This window comes from Nothobranchius furzeri, chromosome 12 (assembly GCF_043380555.1).
Source record: "Nothobranchius furzeri strain GRZ-AD chromosome 12, NfurGRZ-RIMD1, whole genome shotgun sequence".
Lineage (NCBI taxonomy): Eukaryota > Metazoa > Chordata > Actinopteri > Cyprinodontiformes > Nothobranchiidae > Nothobranchius > Nothobranchius furzeri.
In genome coordinates, this window is record NC_091752.1 from 4,006,267 (window position 1) to 4,024,361 (window position 18,095).

General features: G+C 44.7%; 1 protein-coding gene across 1 annotated transcript in view; it reads left to right on the forward strand.

The window, feature by feature from the left end:
• The window catches only part of LOC107375365 (mucin-2), a 56,011-nt gene extending 49,579 nt beyond the window's left edge, over window positions 1-6,432 (forward strand). The window contains exons 46-48 of the mRNA XM_054749843.2: window positions 400-433; window positions 521-641; window positions 6,139-6,432. Of these exons, the coding sequence (XP_054605818.1) occupies window positions 400-433; window positions 521-641; window positions 6,139-6,319 (336 nt within the window). The 3' untranslated portion in view covers window positions 6,320-6,432. The remainder of the gene's footprint in view (window positions 1-399; window positions 434-520; window positions 642-6,138) is intronic.
• The last annotated feature ends 11,663 nt before the right edge of the window (window positions 6,433-18,095 follow it).

The window sequence follows — 18,095 nt, forward strand, 5'->3', positions numbered from 1 at the left end:
TCCCTCTGCAAGATATCTCACTATTTTTGACCTTTCTGAGCCTGTCAAGTCCTTCTTGTGACCCATTTTGCCAAAGGAAAGGAAGTTGCCTAATAATTATGCACACCTGATATAGGGTGTTGATGTCATTAGACCACACCCCTTCTCATTACAGAGATGCACATCACCTAATATGCTCAATTAGTAGTAGGCTTTCGAGCCTATACAGCTTGGAGTCAGACAGCATGCATGAAGAGGATGATGTGGACAAAATACTCATTTACCTAATAATTCTACACTCCCTGTATGCTGCTTCAGCTATCAATTCCAGTAATCAGCATTCAAACCGCGTTTCTGCAGGAAATGCAATTTACCCTGTCAAGGCTGTTTTTCTTTTAAACAAATGTGTTTCTCTTTCAGGGAACCGAGACAATGGATGGGTGCTGCCAGACCTGTGAGTTTATAGTGCTGCTTGAAAAAATAACTTCAAAAATTCACGCGAAAACAAAAATATTATAATATTATCTACGATGCGTTCCAGGCAAGCTGAAGGATGTTTGTAAGGTCCAGAGTAATCTAGCTAAGCTTGAAGTGAACGGCTGCATCAGCACAGAGGTGGTCAACATAACATCTTGTGAAGGAAAATGCACAAGCTCATCCATGTAAGTATACGTGCAACAGTGGTGAGCCGGTAGAAAGCTGTCATTATACAGCACTGTTGGCTCTCAAAGCAACTTTAGTGAACTTTTACAAGTATTTATTTAATTAACATCTCTGGATGCTGGAATAAGTGTTGGATTCTTCTGCATAATCATTTATTCTTATGGTGTTTCAATAAAGTTATTTGGAATAGTGCCCCATTTCATAAGAATCCTCCAAAAAGTATTATTCCCATGTGAAGAAATTACTTTGAGCAGATAGACAATTTTATTTCTTTATGGAGTGCAGTTTGGGATTATTTGTTGGACCAAATATCATATGTAAATTAGCTGTAAAGGAAATGCTATATTTCTTTGTAAAAGTCGACAACATGCCAACATAACACATGTATGTAACCCCATATTCCAGTATAAGAGTAGCCCCGTAAGGACCACATCCGGGTAACATCCCTTCTTTAACCAATCACTGAAGAGCTTTTAATACATGCCCGTCTACTGGGTGGGCCCATATCCGGTATAAGAGGGGTGTAAACCCACCATTCGTCTCCCAAATGCTCTTTATGACAAGTCACCCACACTTTTACAGCAACTTTCAGAGTCGGAGAATTCCAAAGCAGTTCCTACCAAAACTAATGAGGCCCGCCGCCTTAAAGGGCTATGCCTATACTCATAGAGTTGGGGCGTACAATGTGTCACCTCCAACTCTATGAGTATAGGTATTGCCCTAAGGACCACATTTAGGTTAAAGGCAGAGGTGGATGTAGTCTGTGCCTCACTGGTTCAGATCAAACCATCAGAAACATCATCTCAGACTGGTTTCTTGGCGGGAAAACAGGTAAACAGAACTGCTCTGTGTTTTAAAAAAGAACTACAGCATGGAATCAGAAACATCTGTTTGACAAAAACCCAGATAAATCACTCCCCTCAGGTAGGACTGCTCTGCGGGCGGCAGAAGGAAAAGGAGCTGCCGAGGTGAGGGGGTCATGAAAGAAGATAAAAGGGTCACAGCAGGGGAACAGCTGGCACAAAATCCCCAGAGTTTATTTGAAAACAGCCCAGTAGGGAAAAACCAGGGTAACGAACAGCCCTCCACAGGGGGAGGGTGATAAGTGTATAGAAAAGAAGCCTGAGATGAAAACAATAGAAAGTAATGGAGGCTAACACCAAAAGCAATAAACCCCTCAGAGATGGTGATGGGTATGCGAGTCCGGCTAGCGTATTAACATGAAACACAGGCACTCGCAGTGGTAGAGAGATCCAGCGTGCTGTCGCACACTGCAGATGAAATCAGCTTGTTGGACTGGAGCTGTAGTGACGTATACTAAATAGAACTTCTGTGATTTGTTTAGACCAACAAATTGCATTAGTCAATTTAAATGTTGGTCACCTGAAAGATGATGAAAACCTTACCCCCAAATTCCACTACCTCCGCTCCGGTGCGGAGACCTGAGGTGGGCAAACAGGCATGCGCGGGATTTTCGAGATCTTGCGATACAGTCCGAGCAATAAACGCGGAAGTTAGATCCAAACACCCGTTGTGTGGGAGAAGCATCGGCATGAACTGTTTAATCTGCCCATCATGTGTGTTGAGAGATCAGCAGTGTTTGGGTCAACAAAGTGTGACTACTTTGATAGTAGAAACTGTATTTATGGCTTAATTTTGTGCATTTAAACTTCAGCCGCCATTGATAGTTGTTAAAAGTTGTTAAATCTGTGCATATGAAACAAAAAACACCTTTTGTTTATCGATTTATTGTCTTCGTCGTCTTCGTCTTCGTCTTCCTCCGCTTATCCGGGTCCGGGTCGCGGGGGCAGCATCCCAATTAGGGAGCTCCAGGCCGTCCTCTCCCCGGCTTTGTCCACCAGCTCCTCCGGCAGGACCCCAAGGCGTTCCCGGACCAGATTGGAGATGTAACCTCTCCAACGTGTCCTGGGTCGACCCGGGGGCCTTCTGCCGGCAGGACATGCCCGAAACACCTCCCCGGGGAGGCGTCCAGGAGGCATCGTGACCAGATGCCCAAACCACCTCAACTGGGTCCTTTCGATCCGGAGGAGCAGCGGTTCTACTCCGAGTCCCTCCCGAATGTCCGAGCTCCTCACCCTATCTCTAAGGCTGAGCCCGGCCACCCTACGGAGGAAACTCATTTCGGCCGCTTGTATCCGCGATCTCGTTCTTTCGGTCATTACCCAAAGCTCATGACCATAGGTGAGGATTGGGACGTAGATCGACCGGTAAATCGAGAGCCTGGCTTTCTGACTCAGCTCCCTCTTCCCCACGACAGATCGGCTCAGCGTCCGCATCACTGCAGACGCCGAACCAATCCGCCTGTCGATCTCCCGATCCCTCCTACCCTCACTCGTGAACAAGACCCCGAGATACTTAAACTCCTCCACTTGAGGTAGGACCTCTCCCCCGACCCGGAGGTGGCAAGCCACCCTTTTCCGGTCGAGAACCATGGTCTCAGATTTGGAGGTGCTGATCCTCATCCCAGCCGCTTCACATTCGGCCGCGAACCTACCCAGCAAGAGCTGAAGGTCAGAGCTGGATGAAGCTAGGAGGACCACATCATCCGCAAAAAGCAGAGACGAGATTCTCCTGCCACCAAACTCGACACACTCCACACCACGGCTGCGTCTAGAAATTCTGTCCATAAAAGTGATGAACAGAACCGGTGACAAAGGGCAGCCCTGGCGGAGTCCAACCCTCACTGGAAACAGGTCCGACTTACTACCGGCTATGCGGACCAGACTCACGCTCCTCTGGTAAAGGGACTGAATGGCCCTTAACAGAAAGCCACCCACCCCATACTCCTGGAGCTTCCCCCACAGGGTGCCCCTGGGGACACGGTCATAAGCCTTCTCCAAATCCACAAAGCACATGTGGATTGGTTGGGCAAACTCCCATGCCCCCTCCATCACCCTTGCAAGGGTATAGAGCTGGTCCACAGTTCCATGGCCAGGACAAAAACCACATTGCTCCTCCTCTATCTGAGATTCAACTATCGATCGGACCCTCCTCTCCAGTACCTTGGCGTAGACCTTTCCAGGGAGGCTGAGGAGTGTGATCCCCCTATAGTTGGAACACACCCTCAGGTCACCCTTCTTAAAGATGGGGACCACCATCCCGGTCTGCCACTCCCTAGGAACTGCCCCCGATGACCACGCAATGTTGTAGAGACGTGTCAACCATGACAGCCCTACACCATCCATAGCCTTGAGATACCCAGGACGAACCTCATCCGCCCCCGGGGCTCCGCCGCTGTGTAGTTGTTTGACTACCTCAGCAACTTCTGCCCCCGAGATCGGACAGTCCATCCCCAGGCCTCCCAGCTCTGGTTCCTCCTCGGAATGCGCATTGGTGGGATTGAGGAGCTCCTCAAAGTATTCCTTCCACCGTCCGACTATAGCCTCAGTTGACGTCAGCAGCTCCCCATCCCCACTGTAAACAGTGTGAGCGAGTTGCTGCCTTCCTCTCCTGAGGCGCCGGACAGTTTGCCAGAACCTCTTTGGAGCCGATCGATAGTCTTTCTCCATGGCCTCACCAAACTTCTCCCACGCCCGAGATTTTGCCTCGGCAACTGCCACTGCTGCACCCCGCTTGGCTATCCGGTACCTGTCTGCTGCCTCCGGAGACCCACAGACCAGCCACGCCCTGTAGGCCTCCTTCTTCAGCCTGACGGCTCCCCGAACCTCTGGTGTCCACCAGCGGGTACGGGGGTTGCCACCACGACTGGCCACGGCCACCTTACGACCACAGCTAGCAACAGCCGCCTCGACAATCGCAGAGTGGAACAAGGCCCACTCGGACTCAATGTCCCCCACTGCTCTCGGGACGTGGTCAAAGCTCTGCCGGAGGTGGGAGTTGAAGACCGTCTTGACAGGTTCTTCTGCCAGGCGTTCCCAGCAGACCCTCACTATGCGTTTGGGTCTGCCAGGTCTACGCGGCATGTTCCCTTGCCATCTGATCCAACTCACCACCAGGTGGTGATCAGTTGACAGCTCCGCCCCTCTCTTCACTCGGGTGTCCAAAACATACGGCCGCAGGTCAGATGATACGACTACAAAATCTATCATCGACCTGTGACCTAGGCTGCCCTGGTACCAAGTGTACCGGTGGGCATCCTTATGTTCGAACATGGTGTTCGTTATGGCCAAACTGCGGCTTGCACAGAAGTCCAATAACAAAACACCGCTCGAGTTCAGATTAGGTGGGCCGTTCCTCCCAATCACACCCCTCCAGGTCAAGCTGTCATTGCCCACGTGAGCATTGAAGTCCCCCAGCAGGACAATGGAGTCCCCTGATGGAGCACTATCTAGCACTCGTCCCAGGGACTCCAAAAAGGGTGGGTACTCTGAACTGATATTTGGCCCATAAGCACAAACAACAGTCAGGACCCGTTCCCCGACCCGAAGGCGCAAGGAAGCTACCCTCTTGTCCCCCGGGGTAAACCCCAACACACAGGCAGAGAGTCTCGGGGCTAACAAAAAGCCAACCCCAGCCCTCCGCCTCTCACCCGGAGCAACTCCAGCAAAGTAGAGTGTCCAACCCCTCTCCAGGTCTCGGGTTCCAGAGCCAATGCAATGTGTCGAGGTGAGTCCGACTATATCTAGCCGGTACCGCTCAACCTCTGCCACAAGCTCCGGCTCCTTCCCCGCCAGCGAGGTGACGTTCCATGTCCCAAAAACTAGTTTTCTTGTCCGGGGATTGGACCGCCAAGGCTCCCGCCTTGGTCTGCCACCCGATTCGCATTGCACCGGACCCTTCATGTTCCTCCTGCGGGTGGTGGGTCCACAGTTGGACGAGCCCATGTATCCGGTTCGGGCTGGGCCCGGCCGGGCCCCATGGGCGAAAGCCCTGCCACCAGGCGCTCGCTCACGGGCCCCAACCCCAGGCCTGGCTCCAGGGTGGGACCCCGGTAACCCTCCGGGCCGGGTACTCCGACTCTTCGTTTTAACCGCCATGAAAGATCCTTCGATTTATTGTGAAATACGGAAATTGTGCTTGCTCCTTTTCCTGTTGGGCCGTTGTGATTTCTGTCCATTTACTGCGGAGGTGCTCCGGCGTCCGGCGAAAATAGGATCGATTCTATTTTTGCCGGACGCCGGAACAGAGGGCGGCGCACGGCGCCGCACGGCGCCGCACTGCCGGAGCATGGCCGCAGTAGTGGAATTGCTCTGATTGACTAGAACGGGACCGATTTTGCTCCGGCGTTCGTGTCGGAGCGGAGCGGAGCGGAGGTAGTGGAATTTGGGGGTTACATTTTCATTCATCTCTAAACTCCCCTTCCCGGATGCCCCAGACCGGATGTAAAAAAGGGACATGTCTGGGGAAAGAGGCCACCTTAACTTATATCCGCCGCTATGTTAGCTGCTAGCCACTAACGAGTTAGTTCAGCAACACCAAACTCGTAAAATTCAGAACATTAAGGAAAGGTAAAAATGTCTGAGGATCGTGTAATTGTAAAGCAAGTTCATTAGAGAATCTCTTCTCTCTGTGTAGATATTCTCCAGTAGCTACTACGATGATGCATCACTGTGAGTGTTGCCTGGAGGCTACAACCAGTCTGAAGCAAGTGGAGCTGACCTGCACAGACGGCTCCAAGCGGCACCACAACTACATCCATGTAGAAAGTTGCCTCTGCAGCAGAGAGGAATGTTCAGCCAGCAGTAGCAGGCCCTGAGCTGTCTATTACAGTCTCACAGCTTTCTCACTGCTTTATGTCACATTAATTACTTTAATAACCTCCTTCTGAATTTCTTCATGATGACAAATAAAATTTATCTGCAAAATAAACTTTGTATGAACATTTTTTCTATCGTAAAAAAGAATAACTTCAGACAGCAGAAGGACAATATGCTAGTGCACTTAGCTTAGCTTAGGCCAAACACACCAGGAGAAACACGAGGACGTTTTTTTTTCTATTGTTGATAGTAGAGTAGCTATGCATTGGCTTAGGGCTAAAAATAGCAACATGGAGCAACAAGGCAGTCTCTAATGATGTTTGATGGAGGGTTTCAGCTGTGAAAATGATTTTTAGGTCAAAATAATCCAAAATCTCAGTTTACTAAACTGTGGACACAGATTCAAAATCGGTGCCGTGGAATGTTGTGACAGCTGTTTCCACTATATTGTTCTTTTTGTAGTAGAGTGGAAAGTGCTCATGTTGGATCGCACAAAAATGGTGTCAACAAGCTGACAGCCTACTATAATAAAGAGCAAGTCACCTCCAAATCAACTTTTTTTCCTGATAAACTATATAAATGCGTGTCTAATCGTGCTGCAGCATAGCATAGCATAGTTTATTTAAATAGCACGTTTAAAATGCAGCATGGGAGCTGCCCAAAGTGCTGCACAGGCTAAAACAAAACACAACCATTACAAGGAGCTAAAACAAAGGATAAAAATCTCAATCAAAGGCAGATAAACCATGATGAATACTGATAGGTAATTGATTTTATCCCATATTACCTTAAAGGACGACACATAGAGAGAGAGAGAGATTATTTGTAATGTTCATGAATCGTCATGCGAGAGCTGGGCGGAAACCCAGCTCCCACTCTGCTCCAGCCTTCAGCTCACCAGCTCTGCATACCCGCATTCTCCACCAAAATGATGGGTAATATTTAATCTCCATAACCCTGGAACTTGAAATAAACACTTGACAACAAGGGCGACATTTTACCCTGAGTCCCCAAAATATGGAGAGTTAACGCAGAGGAACCTCCTCCGAGGCTTCCCCACGTCACTCCCCTGTATTCTCAGTTAGCCAGGGGTTTTATTTAGCAAAGGATGGAGAAGGCGGGGCCTTCTCAGGTTACAGAGGTACAGAGGTTTGGTTGGAATCAACATCCTTACAGAGGTTTGGTTGCAGTGTTGCCAGATGTACGATAATTATCGTATTTGTACCATAATTTTGGGCTCTGTACGATGTACGATCAATAGTTTCAAAAATCCTCAAATGTACGATAATTTCACATTGCATCTAGTAACACCGTCTTTTGCTGTGGCTTTCCCAAGTCAGTTACATAATTTTAAACTGTTCTGAAGTCAGATTTCACCTCAGTGCTTACAGGTTTATGCTATTGTGTCTATTACAAAAACTGACTCTGGGTCTGTACAATAAATAGCCCAATCACATCGATAGGGCCTACTCTTGCGAGAAACTGTAAGGTTATATAATGTGGCCAATTCCTCACTCCAATATATATTGGAGTGAGAAGTCGTTTATAGAACGTTGTTATCAAATTTATAATGTACGATAATTCGTACTGAAAAACGATAATTTAGGCCTCTCTGTACGATATTGTGGGATTTTGGATCTGGCAACACTGTTTGGTTGGAATCAACATCCTTGACTGCAAACGAGCTTCTCTGCTCAACCTTTCATGAACAGCCACAGTTGGCAAACACAGAGATTCATGAAGTGTTAACAACAAAAATTGGGCATCTTTTAGGCCTCAAAAAGGTACAATTATAAAAATACCTAACAAATACTAAGAGCACATTAAAACAATGATACAATGAAACACTAAAACGAGTCACTGTCTAAAAGCCAAAGTGTAAAAGTGGGTCTTTAAACGAGATTTAAAAACCGCCAGAGATGGAGCCTGCCGAACTCCAATGGGCAATGAGTTCCGTAGCTTTGGGGCAGCATGCACAAATGCTCAATCCCCCCGCGATTTGAGTCTCATCTGCGGCGTGTACAGCAGCAAAACGTCAGCCGACCTCAACGTGTGGGTGGGCACATATGGAGTGAGAAGGGCAGAGAGGTAGGGAGGTGCCAGGTCATTGAGTGCTTTAAAAACAAAAGTCAGTAACTTAAACTGCACTCTGAAAATGACAGGGAGCCAGTGAAGATGTTCCAGGACAGGGGTAATGTGGCTACGTCGGTGTGTACCCGTCAAGAACCTGGCAGCAGCGTTCTGAACAACCTGCAGCCGATTCAGGGCAGAGTCCAGAACACCAATGAGGAGGGCGTTTGCATAGTCCAGGCGAGAGGTAATGAAGGCATGAATGATGGACTCCAAACTGCAGACACGTGTAGTCAATAGTTTAGCACTTTAGTGCATTTTAGTTAAAATTTGAGTGTTCTGCCTAAAACTGTCAGTGTTGTGCCGTTGTCTGGTAAAAACTCTGCACTGCATTTGAATTTAAATCTGCCATAGCTATTGGCTAAGAGGTACCCTAGAACATTAGCTGGTACCATATGATGTCACAATGTCGTTGCAAGCCTGTGTGTGTGTATTTATTAGCGGCTCCGCCTTCTCGGTCTGCTAGGCAACAGCATTTGTTGCATTTTTCAAACAGGAAGTGGGAGTGGAGTAATACTCTGGTAGGGGGTGACTTGCTCTTGAAGGAATAACAAGAGAATGATCTTGTCTGCTCCATTCAGAGACTTTAACGCTCATCCTGTTGACATACTGTTGTAATGGAATGAAATGACTGTTTTCCACCTAAAAGTCATTTCCCCCTCTCCTCAGCAAGAACTACTCTGCATGAGATATTGCCTCACGGTCTCATGCATCTGCTTCTAAACTGTTTTCCTTTCCAGCTCAAGAGAAGAATGAAGACAAAGGACTCTTTCTTTTTAACTCATTCACTGCCATTGACGACTAAAGTCGTCATTTTAGATCCAACCGTTCACTGCCAATGACGACTAAAGTCGTCATTTGCATTTTTTTACTGTTTGAGCATTGGAACGAGTCCCCGCGCTGATAGAACAAGCATCTCAGCCCTGAAGCCGATCTTCATCCGCATACGTCACAGATCACATGATCAGGAAGCAGACCATCCATGTGTTTGGAGATCGTTTTGGGCCGTTCCTGTAAAAAAAAGTGAGGCGCGAACCGGAGAAGCATCTGCCGATCACAATTCAACAACGGATTATGAAAGAACGGATAACGCTCGAAACACGCGGCTTCTTCCTGATGTAAGAGGTGAGTCTCCTCTTTGTTTTGGTTGTTTTGGCATCGACATCATGCTAGCGCGCAACGTTCTGTGACTCTTAAAAAAACAGTAAAAACGGTGAGAAACGCTGGCAGCGAAGGCAGTTAGCGATCTGGAAACGGCTGGCAGTGAATGAGTTAATAAATCAAAGAACTCTATTTTTAATAAGCTAATCAAACAAAGTGTTAGTCAGTAATAAGATGTGAATCGATTTGTGAAAGGAAAATGTTAATTACTTGATATTATAATCCTATAGAATATAATAAGTAATATAACTTTAAATGTTTCCACTAGAGACGGATCACACATAAGGTTAAATCACATGACACATTGCTTTTACTGATCGAATCAGAATCTGCCAGATCCGACGGAGGCGTGGTTTTGGTGAGGCTTGGTAAATCTGTCGTATTTTCATTCGACCATTAACCAAAACATCCGAAGTATAAAACTACGCCCACGTCATCTTTAACGCAAGTTCAAAGCGTTCTAGAGAAGTTGTCGGAGTGGCCAATCCGTAACTTTCCTCTTCAGCCGAAAGACCCAAGACAAGCTGGATAAAATCTGTTGCTGTTCCACCTGCTGCAACGGTTCCTTTCAGAATAAAAGCTGAACCATCACGACCCCGTTTTGGGTCTTGCTAGATGCCAACAAAACTGTCGTGAGTGACCCGGAAGTATCTCAAGACTGGTCTCGTCGGCAGCCGCTGCTTTTCCTACCGGCTTCGGTTCCAGAGAGGGTCAAGCTGGACCTCGACATTCCTGATCTAATGGCAAATTCCAAAAGGGTACGTAGGCCGGCAGAATGGCGTCTCAATGTGTGTTATAAATCTCCGAATCAAAGCTTAGCGCAACGACATCACCTTCACTCCCATCAGAACTAATCGTTTCTCCGGATTTGCTGGTTCTGCAATATTCACACATACACCATCCTCAGTCTTACTTCGCCTTAGTTACACCATACACCTAGAGTTTAAAGTTAGTCTAGTTTTAATTTGTTTAGTAATAAATCTTTAAACTTTCAAACCTGACTCTCTCTCTTTTCTTGAAGTTAATACGAAGTGTTGCTCAATCCCTGCAATAAAAAGATCCGATCTTCTGATTAAATTTACTTAAAGATCCATCATGGTGATATTCATATTTCGTGATATTTCACATTTTATGGTTTCTAATTAAATGTAGGAACATCTTCACTATACTGTTATTATGCTGTTTCTGATAGCCTCGCTGCTAGTTTTATTTGCTGGAGACAAAATTCACTTTAAAACAGTTTGCTACTTTTTCTAGTAAAATATGCTAAAATAAAATGGATTCTATAAAACTGATCTAATAAAATATGAGAAGAATTTTAATCCCTAAAATATCCATAACTCTATAAATCTATAAAGTGATTTTCATTCTACCAAGAAGTAGAAAGTAGCTTAAAAGGCTTTTATTTGTATAAACAAAATAACACGTAGATAATTATTCATACACTTCTCAATAATTAGTTATTTCAAGTTGTGAGTTTAAAAGCAAAATAAGTAAACTGTACAGTAAAAATGGATTAAAACAACAGACTACAAATTAAAAAAAAGAGTGTTTAATGGAAAAAGTATATAAATCATCTGCATATAAATCTATTATAGGTGGTTAGAGCTGTTGCCTTGCAGCGAGAAGGTCCTGGGTTCGCCTCCCGGCCTGGGATCTTTCTGCATGGAGTTTGCATGTTCTCCCTGTGCACGCGTGGGTTCTCTCCGGGTACTCCGGCTTCCTCCCACAGTCCAAAAACATGACTGTTAGGTTGACTGGTCTGTCTAAATTGTCCCTAGGTGTGTGTGTACGATTGTTTGTCCTGTGTGTCTCTGTGTTGCCCTGCGATGGACTGGCTCTCTGTCCACAAGGGTCGGTCCTTGGACCCAAACTGTTCATACTATTTATTAATGGTCTTGTAAATGTATCTAAGCTACTCGGTACTGTTTTATTTGCTGATGACACAACATTGTTCTATTCAGGGTCAGATATTAATGAAGTAAATAGAGTGATAAATGACAAACTGATAAAAGTTAACAACTGGTTTGACATAAACAGACTTTCACTGAATCTTAATAAAACAAATTTTATATTGTTTAATGACAGAGACAACAAAGATGCAACAGTAAAAATAAATGGAATGGACATTCAAAGGGTGAAAGAAACTAAATATTTAGGAGTCATGTTTGATGAAGCTATCACCTGGAAGTCACACATAGGTTATATCAGAGGTAAAATTGCCAAAGCCATTGCAGTACTACATAAAGTTAAGTTTTTACTGAATAGTTCTGGATTGCTGACATTGTATAACTCACTAATTGTTCCATACTTGACTTACTGTGTAGAAATATGGGGATCCACATGTAAAACTCATACACAACCACTGTTTATTCTACAGAAAAGAGCATTGAGAATCATTAATAACAATCTGTTATTCATCAAATATGAACTACTGAAATTTTATGATCTAGTGAATATAAAAATATTGCAAACAATGTATAAAGCTAAAACAATACGTTACCCACCAACATTCAGAAAATGTTTGAAAAAAGAGTCAGTAATTATTTCTTAAAAGGAACTGAAGTATTTAAAAAACCAAAATTTTGAACCAGAATGAAGGAGATGACTATCTCTGTAAATGACGTGAGAATATGGAACAACCTCAGCAAAGACAGAAAAGAATCTGTCACTTAATATATTTAGAAAATGGATCAAATCAGATCAAATCGTATTACAGAACTGCAATAGCCTAAATTCAGATGGTGTCTGATTAGGTCTGTAAGTTACAAGAATATAAAATGAATCTGTGTTTCATTTTGTTTTGTCTTGTTTTGTTGTTTATTGAGAATTGTATGGAAGCATTATTAAAAAGTTTGGTTTGTAAATAGGGACAGATTGTCATGTTGCAGGTTAGGAGGAGGTTAGGACCCAAGATGCAGACAACACCAGATGGCACGAGGCGGGAGCGGTTGAAAAAAGTAAAATCCTTTATTTAGGAAGATGACCAAAAATCCAAAGGGAAGGAGGCCAAAACCTAATAACTAAACTCAGACAAAAACCAAAAGCTCACTTACTGAGCAGAGACCTAGAGACTAGTAGGGAGGGACAAAACAAGGCTGACATAAGACAACAATGAACCAACACCAAACAGAGACAAGACAGGGCTTAAATACACAGGAAGAACAATTATGGAAACAGGAAGCAGGTGTGTGGAGTGAGGGCTGGAGGGAAGGCAGGTGACAGAAATGATCTGAATGGGGGAAACAGAACCAATGGAGGGCAGATAAACATTAAACTAAACCTAAGACTGAGGGAAGGACTCACACAAACACATACACATACTGACACAAACTCATACACACATACAATGAACTGGGGCAGGACATGCACACACACACACTGACACAAATAAACTCACACACACATACACTAAGCTGGTGTTGTGATTTGAAGTTTGTATATTTATATACTGTAATTAGATAATTTAATTACCTGATTTTGTATATTTATACAATCTAAGTAATCAATCAGAAGAGGCTATTTTTATCATCAGGAAGTTTACTTAAACACTTTGTATTGACTGAGAGACAAGAAAGAGAGAAAGTTGGGATCGTTTAAGAATCTTTAATTTCTATAACTATAAATTCTTACAATCTACCAGGACTATCTCATTGATGGATGCATATGGATGTAGATGGTTCGGGTTGGTGTGTGTGTGTGTGTTTAGTTCAGAATCTCTAGGCTGAGTAGCAAGTCTGGTTTGTTATGACTAGGCTACCACGAGGCTTCAGAAGCTGATGACATGAGCCGCCACATTGCCGTACCTTAGATGGAGTCTCCTGTGTAGATCAGGAATTGCCAGGTCTCGGACCTTCAGCGATACTGGAGCTGGATGAAACAGCGATCACAGCAAACAACGCCCGTCTGAAGGGTCGACTCAGGTAGTGGTTGGCAGGCGTCAGCAAGTTCACTCTTATTTTGAAGGAACGTAGTCTCGTCGTTATAAACGACGGAAAATCTCAAGCTTGACAGATTTCAGCTCAAAGTAGGAAGTCCAGCTGGCCAGTCTGAACTTCTTAATGATGACGATGGAAATCCTTAGGAACTCGGATGTCCTCGAGCTGAGTTTAATCCGTAACTGCTGGAAAAGGAACGTAACGTGGAACTGACTTAAAATGGCGTTGCCTTCTTTTTATATCTCCCATTTGTTTAAGAATCTTAGTAACCGGATTGGACTACTTTCATAAACAAACCAGATTCTGCCCTACCACAGACGAAAGTTCTGATTGGTTGAAAACAATGTGTCATGCGTTTCCATGGTAATGTATGTCAGTCTGTCTGGTGCAGTCCTGTTTATTCATTTAAACACATAACTCATGACATCTTTATTTCACAGACCATTCACCTGATTATTAATGATCAACAAATGCTTTGATTAGCTTATCACAAATGAAGTACTTTGATTAACCCATGAAAAGCGTTCTTCTTCTGTTCTTCTGTCTCTTCTCCTGGAATGTAAACATACTGAACCAAGCGTCCGACCTTGGTGATGTTACTGTGTGAAGGGGCAGCTGTTAAGGGCGGACCATTATGAGCTTCATAACGCTACACATCCCCCCTTTTCAAGGTCAATGTGGTCCTGCAAGAGACCACTTGGTCGTTGAACAAACCCAAGTTATGAAGAATCCTCACAACTGACAGGATGCGATCCAACTGGAACAGCCAACTGTGGTGAGGCACGAACCCCACGCCGAAGAACAGTCTTGCACACTCCTCAGGAAGAACACAAGTCAGCAGGTTATTAACTATTCCCAATGGAAGCCACAATTGAAGCAACAGCAGCTTTATATTCCCACGGGCAAAACAGCAAAGCAGGAGCAAATCTTGTGTATATCCACGAGCAGGTAATTATTCCAAAAAGCAAATTGATATTTGTATCCACCGGTAGGGTAATATTCCAAGTAAAAATTGAACTTCGTATTCACTGGCAGGGTAATATTCCAAATAAAAATTGAACTTTGCAACAGTACTTATCGTAATCCACAAAAAGGGAAGAGTAGTAGACAGTAATCCCAATGAATGGGGTGTCCCAGCAGCCATGCCGGAACCACGGTCGTCCAAGGCCAACGAGCCGGAGCACCACCCAGGAGTAGTCGATGCAGATGACGAGTCACAGATCCACCCCCAGGAAGCAGGATTCTCACGAGCTCAGCAGAGGAGAGAGAGCACAGTGCAGGCACTTCAATGTAGACACGACAAAATTGCATTTCATGTCACCAAAGAAATAAAAAAAATACCTAATTCTATGAGTACCTGTTGTACTATGTGTAAGTTTTATGTGAATTACCCTTTAAGTGAAGAAATGGATGCAACCCTCTCTGTGTAAGATGCAAAAAGGATGATGCGAAAAGCAGAAAATAAAAGAACCCTAACTGGTATCAGTGAATCCTCACTGGAAATACATGCCGTCAGGATAGGGGCAAAATTGGTTATGGCCCGTAAGGTAAATCAACTTGATAATCATAACAATCACTTTTAAATCAACTTCAAAGATACTATAAAAAAACAGAAATATAAATTAGTACTAAAATGTAAATCAGTAGTTAGTAAACCCTTCATGTGAATGTACCCATAAGGAATTGTGATTAGTAAAGAGAAAAAAAAACAACATTTTGGACAACAGTACTATGTGGCCTAACCCACTTACTGTTACCTGGCCGTTTACCTGACTCCAGGAGCCCACAGCACGTCCATCTCAACACACCCTAAGTCTGCACGTGACGTATAACATGAAAGACAACCATGCACACTCACAAACAAACAAATTTGTGTAACCTGAGATAGAAATCTGTGGAACCAACGGGACGTATTTTTCACCCCCCCCTTTTGAAGTCGGTAGATTGTTGTTGTCATCGGCCAAATCTGCGGAACCCTTGTGCAGTTTGATATGGTCCCTGTGTACCCATTTGTAGACGGGCGCCCTGTTTTTGCCGGTCATCTTGATCTGATACACGACCGGAGAGATCTTATCTGTTATCAGGTACGGACCCGACCATTTGGGCAAAAGTTTCTTAGCCAGCTTCCCCTTATTGCCACCCGTTTTGGGAGCGAAAATGTAGTACCAGGCCTCATCACCCACCTCGAGTTCGGAATGTGAGGCTTTCTTATCGTAATAAGTTTTTCTGCCTTCAGCCGACTTCTCCAGAGATGCCTGTGCGAACGAGAATGCTGCAAGCAGGTGAGTTCCCAGGCCCTGGTCGTAGTAGTGGTGGTTGAGAAGAGTCTGAGGGGGACTGGCTGGCGGGACTGACGCGATGGCGTCGTCCGAGCAGTGTTGGCACGCAGCCAAATCCATGCCAAGAGGGCTACGTCGGTTCCATGGTAATGCATATCAGTGTGTCTGGGCAGCCCTGTTTATTCATTTAAACACATAACTCATGACATCTTTATTTCACAGATCATTCACCTGATTATTAATGATCAACAAATGCTTTGATTAGCTTATCACAAATGAAGTACTTTGATTAACCCATGAAAAGCATTCTTCTTCTGTTCTTCTGTCTCTTCTCCTGGAATGTAAACATACTGAACCAAGCGTCCGACCTTGGCGGTGTTACTGTGTGAAGGGGCAGCTGTTAAGGGCAGACCATTATACTTCCTAACGCTACACTGGGAACAAGAGGCTGGAGCTACAACTGGAGGGGCAGAGGATAACTAAATGAACACTGGTACTGAGGGAATGATAAGAAGGCCTACAAGCAGAAGACACATAATAGAGATGCAGACAAAGGACACATGAGGGCGCTAAGAGACACAGAAGGGAATCTAGAGAGGGATGGAGAAACATCAGGAGACACATGAAGGAAAGGGCAGACGCAGACCATGACACAGATAACAAAAGATGTTTCTTCTTTCTGCCCCTTTTATTTCAAATTGTTTGGTGTTTATGTTTACGTATGTTTTTTTTGTTGTTGTTTGTATATTTTCAGATTTTTCAGATTTTCAGATTTCAGATTTATTGGCCAAGTAAAAGTACATTTACAAGGAATTTGTCTTCGGTAGATGTTCGCTCTCTAAAAACATACAACAACCACAATAAATGAGAATAAAAATACCTAAAAACACATAAGAACATGTATACCCACACACATGTTCATTTACACACACACATATATATATATATACATATATACATACCCACACACACAAACACACATATCCATAAGCATACTGAATAAGTATTAAAAACTATAATAAAAGGATGGTAAAATAATCTACAGATTCAGGAGAGAAATGGCTGAAGGAAAGAAACTGTTCTTGTGTCTGGTAGTTTTTGTGTACAGTGATCTATAGCGTCTGCCAGATGGGAGGAGATGGAAGAGAGTAGATGCAGGATGTGTGGCATCTTGGACAATATTCTCTGCCTTTTTCCTGGTCCTGCTGATGTACAGTTCCTGGACAGAGGGCAGTTGGGCACCAATGATTTTTCCTGCTGTTTTAATAATACGCTGTAGTCTGGTTTGGGTCAGCCACAAAAATGGACAAATGCAGACAGTGATGGATGAGCAAAGTATGGATTCGACTGCAGCAGTGTAGAAGATGATCAGCAGCTCTTGTGGTAGGCCGTACTTCCTTAGTTGCCGTAAGAAATACATCCTCTGCTGAGCCTTTTTGAGGATGGAGTTGATGTTTGTCTCCCACTTCAGATCCCTGGAAATGATAGTTCCCAAGAACTTGAATGAGTCCACCATTGGCTGTTGGATATTGTGAGGGGGGGGGGGGGGGCAGCACTGCGGGAAGCTTCCTAAAATCCGCGACCATCTCCACAGTCTTAAGGGTGTTAAGCTCAAGATTGTGCTGACTACACCAGACCACCAGCCTCTCAACATCTCGCTGATAAGCAGACTCATCACCATCCTGGATGAGCCCAATGACAGTGGTGTCATCTGCAAATTTCAGGATTTTAACAGCTGTGTCCTTAGAGGTGCAGTCATTGGTGTACAATGAAAAGAGCAGTGGAGAAAGGACGCACCCCTGTGGTGCACCGGTGCTGATCAGCCTTGTGCCAGATGTAACATTGTTCAACCGCACATGCTGGCTCCTATTTGTCAGGAAGCTGGAAATCTACTGACACATGGCAGGGGAAACAGTGAGCTGAGAAAGCTTTGAGGTGAGGATTTCTGGTATAACGGTGTTAAAAGCAAACTGCAGGGGATCCAGCTGGTGGCCTGTGGTGCTTTTAAGATGGGACAGCACCAAGCGCTCAAAGGACTTCATGACTACTGATGTCAAAGCCACGGGTCTGTAGTCATTCAGTTCGGTAGGGGAGGATTTCTTTGGTACTGGGATGATAGTGGAGCTTTTGAAGCATGATGGAACCTCACACAGCTCCAGCGATCTGTTGAATATCGTTGTGAAGACAGGTGCTAGTTGGACAGCACAGGTCCTGAGGCAGGAAGGAGTTACTCCATCTGGGCCTGGTGCCTTCCGTCCGTTCTGTCT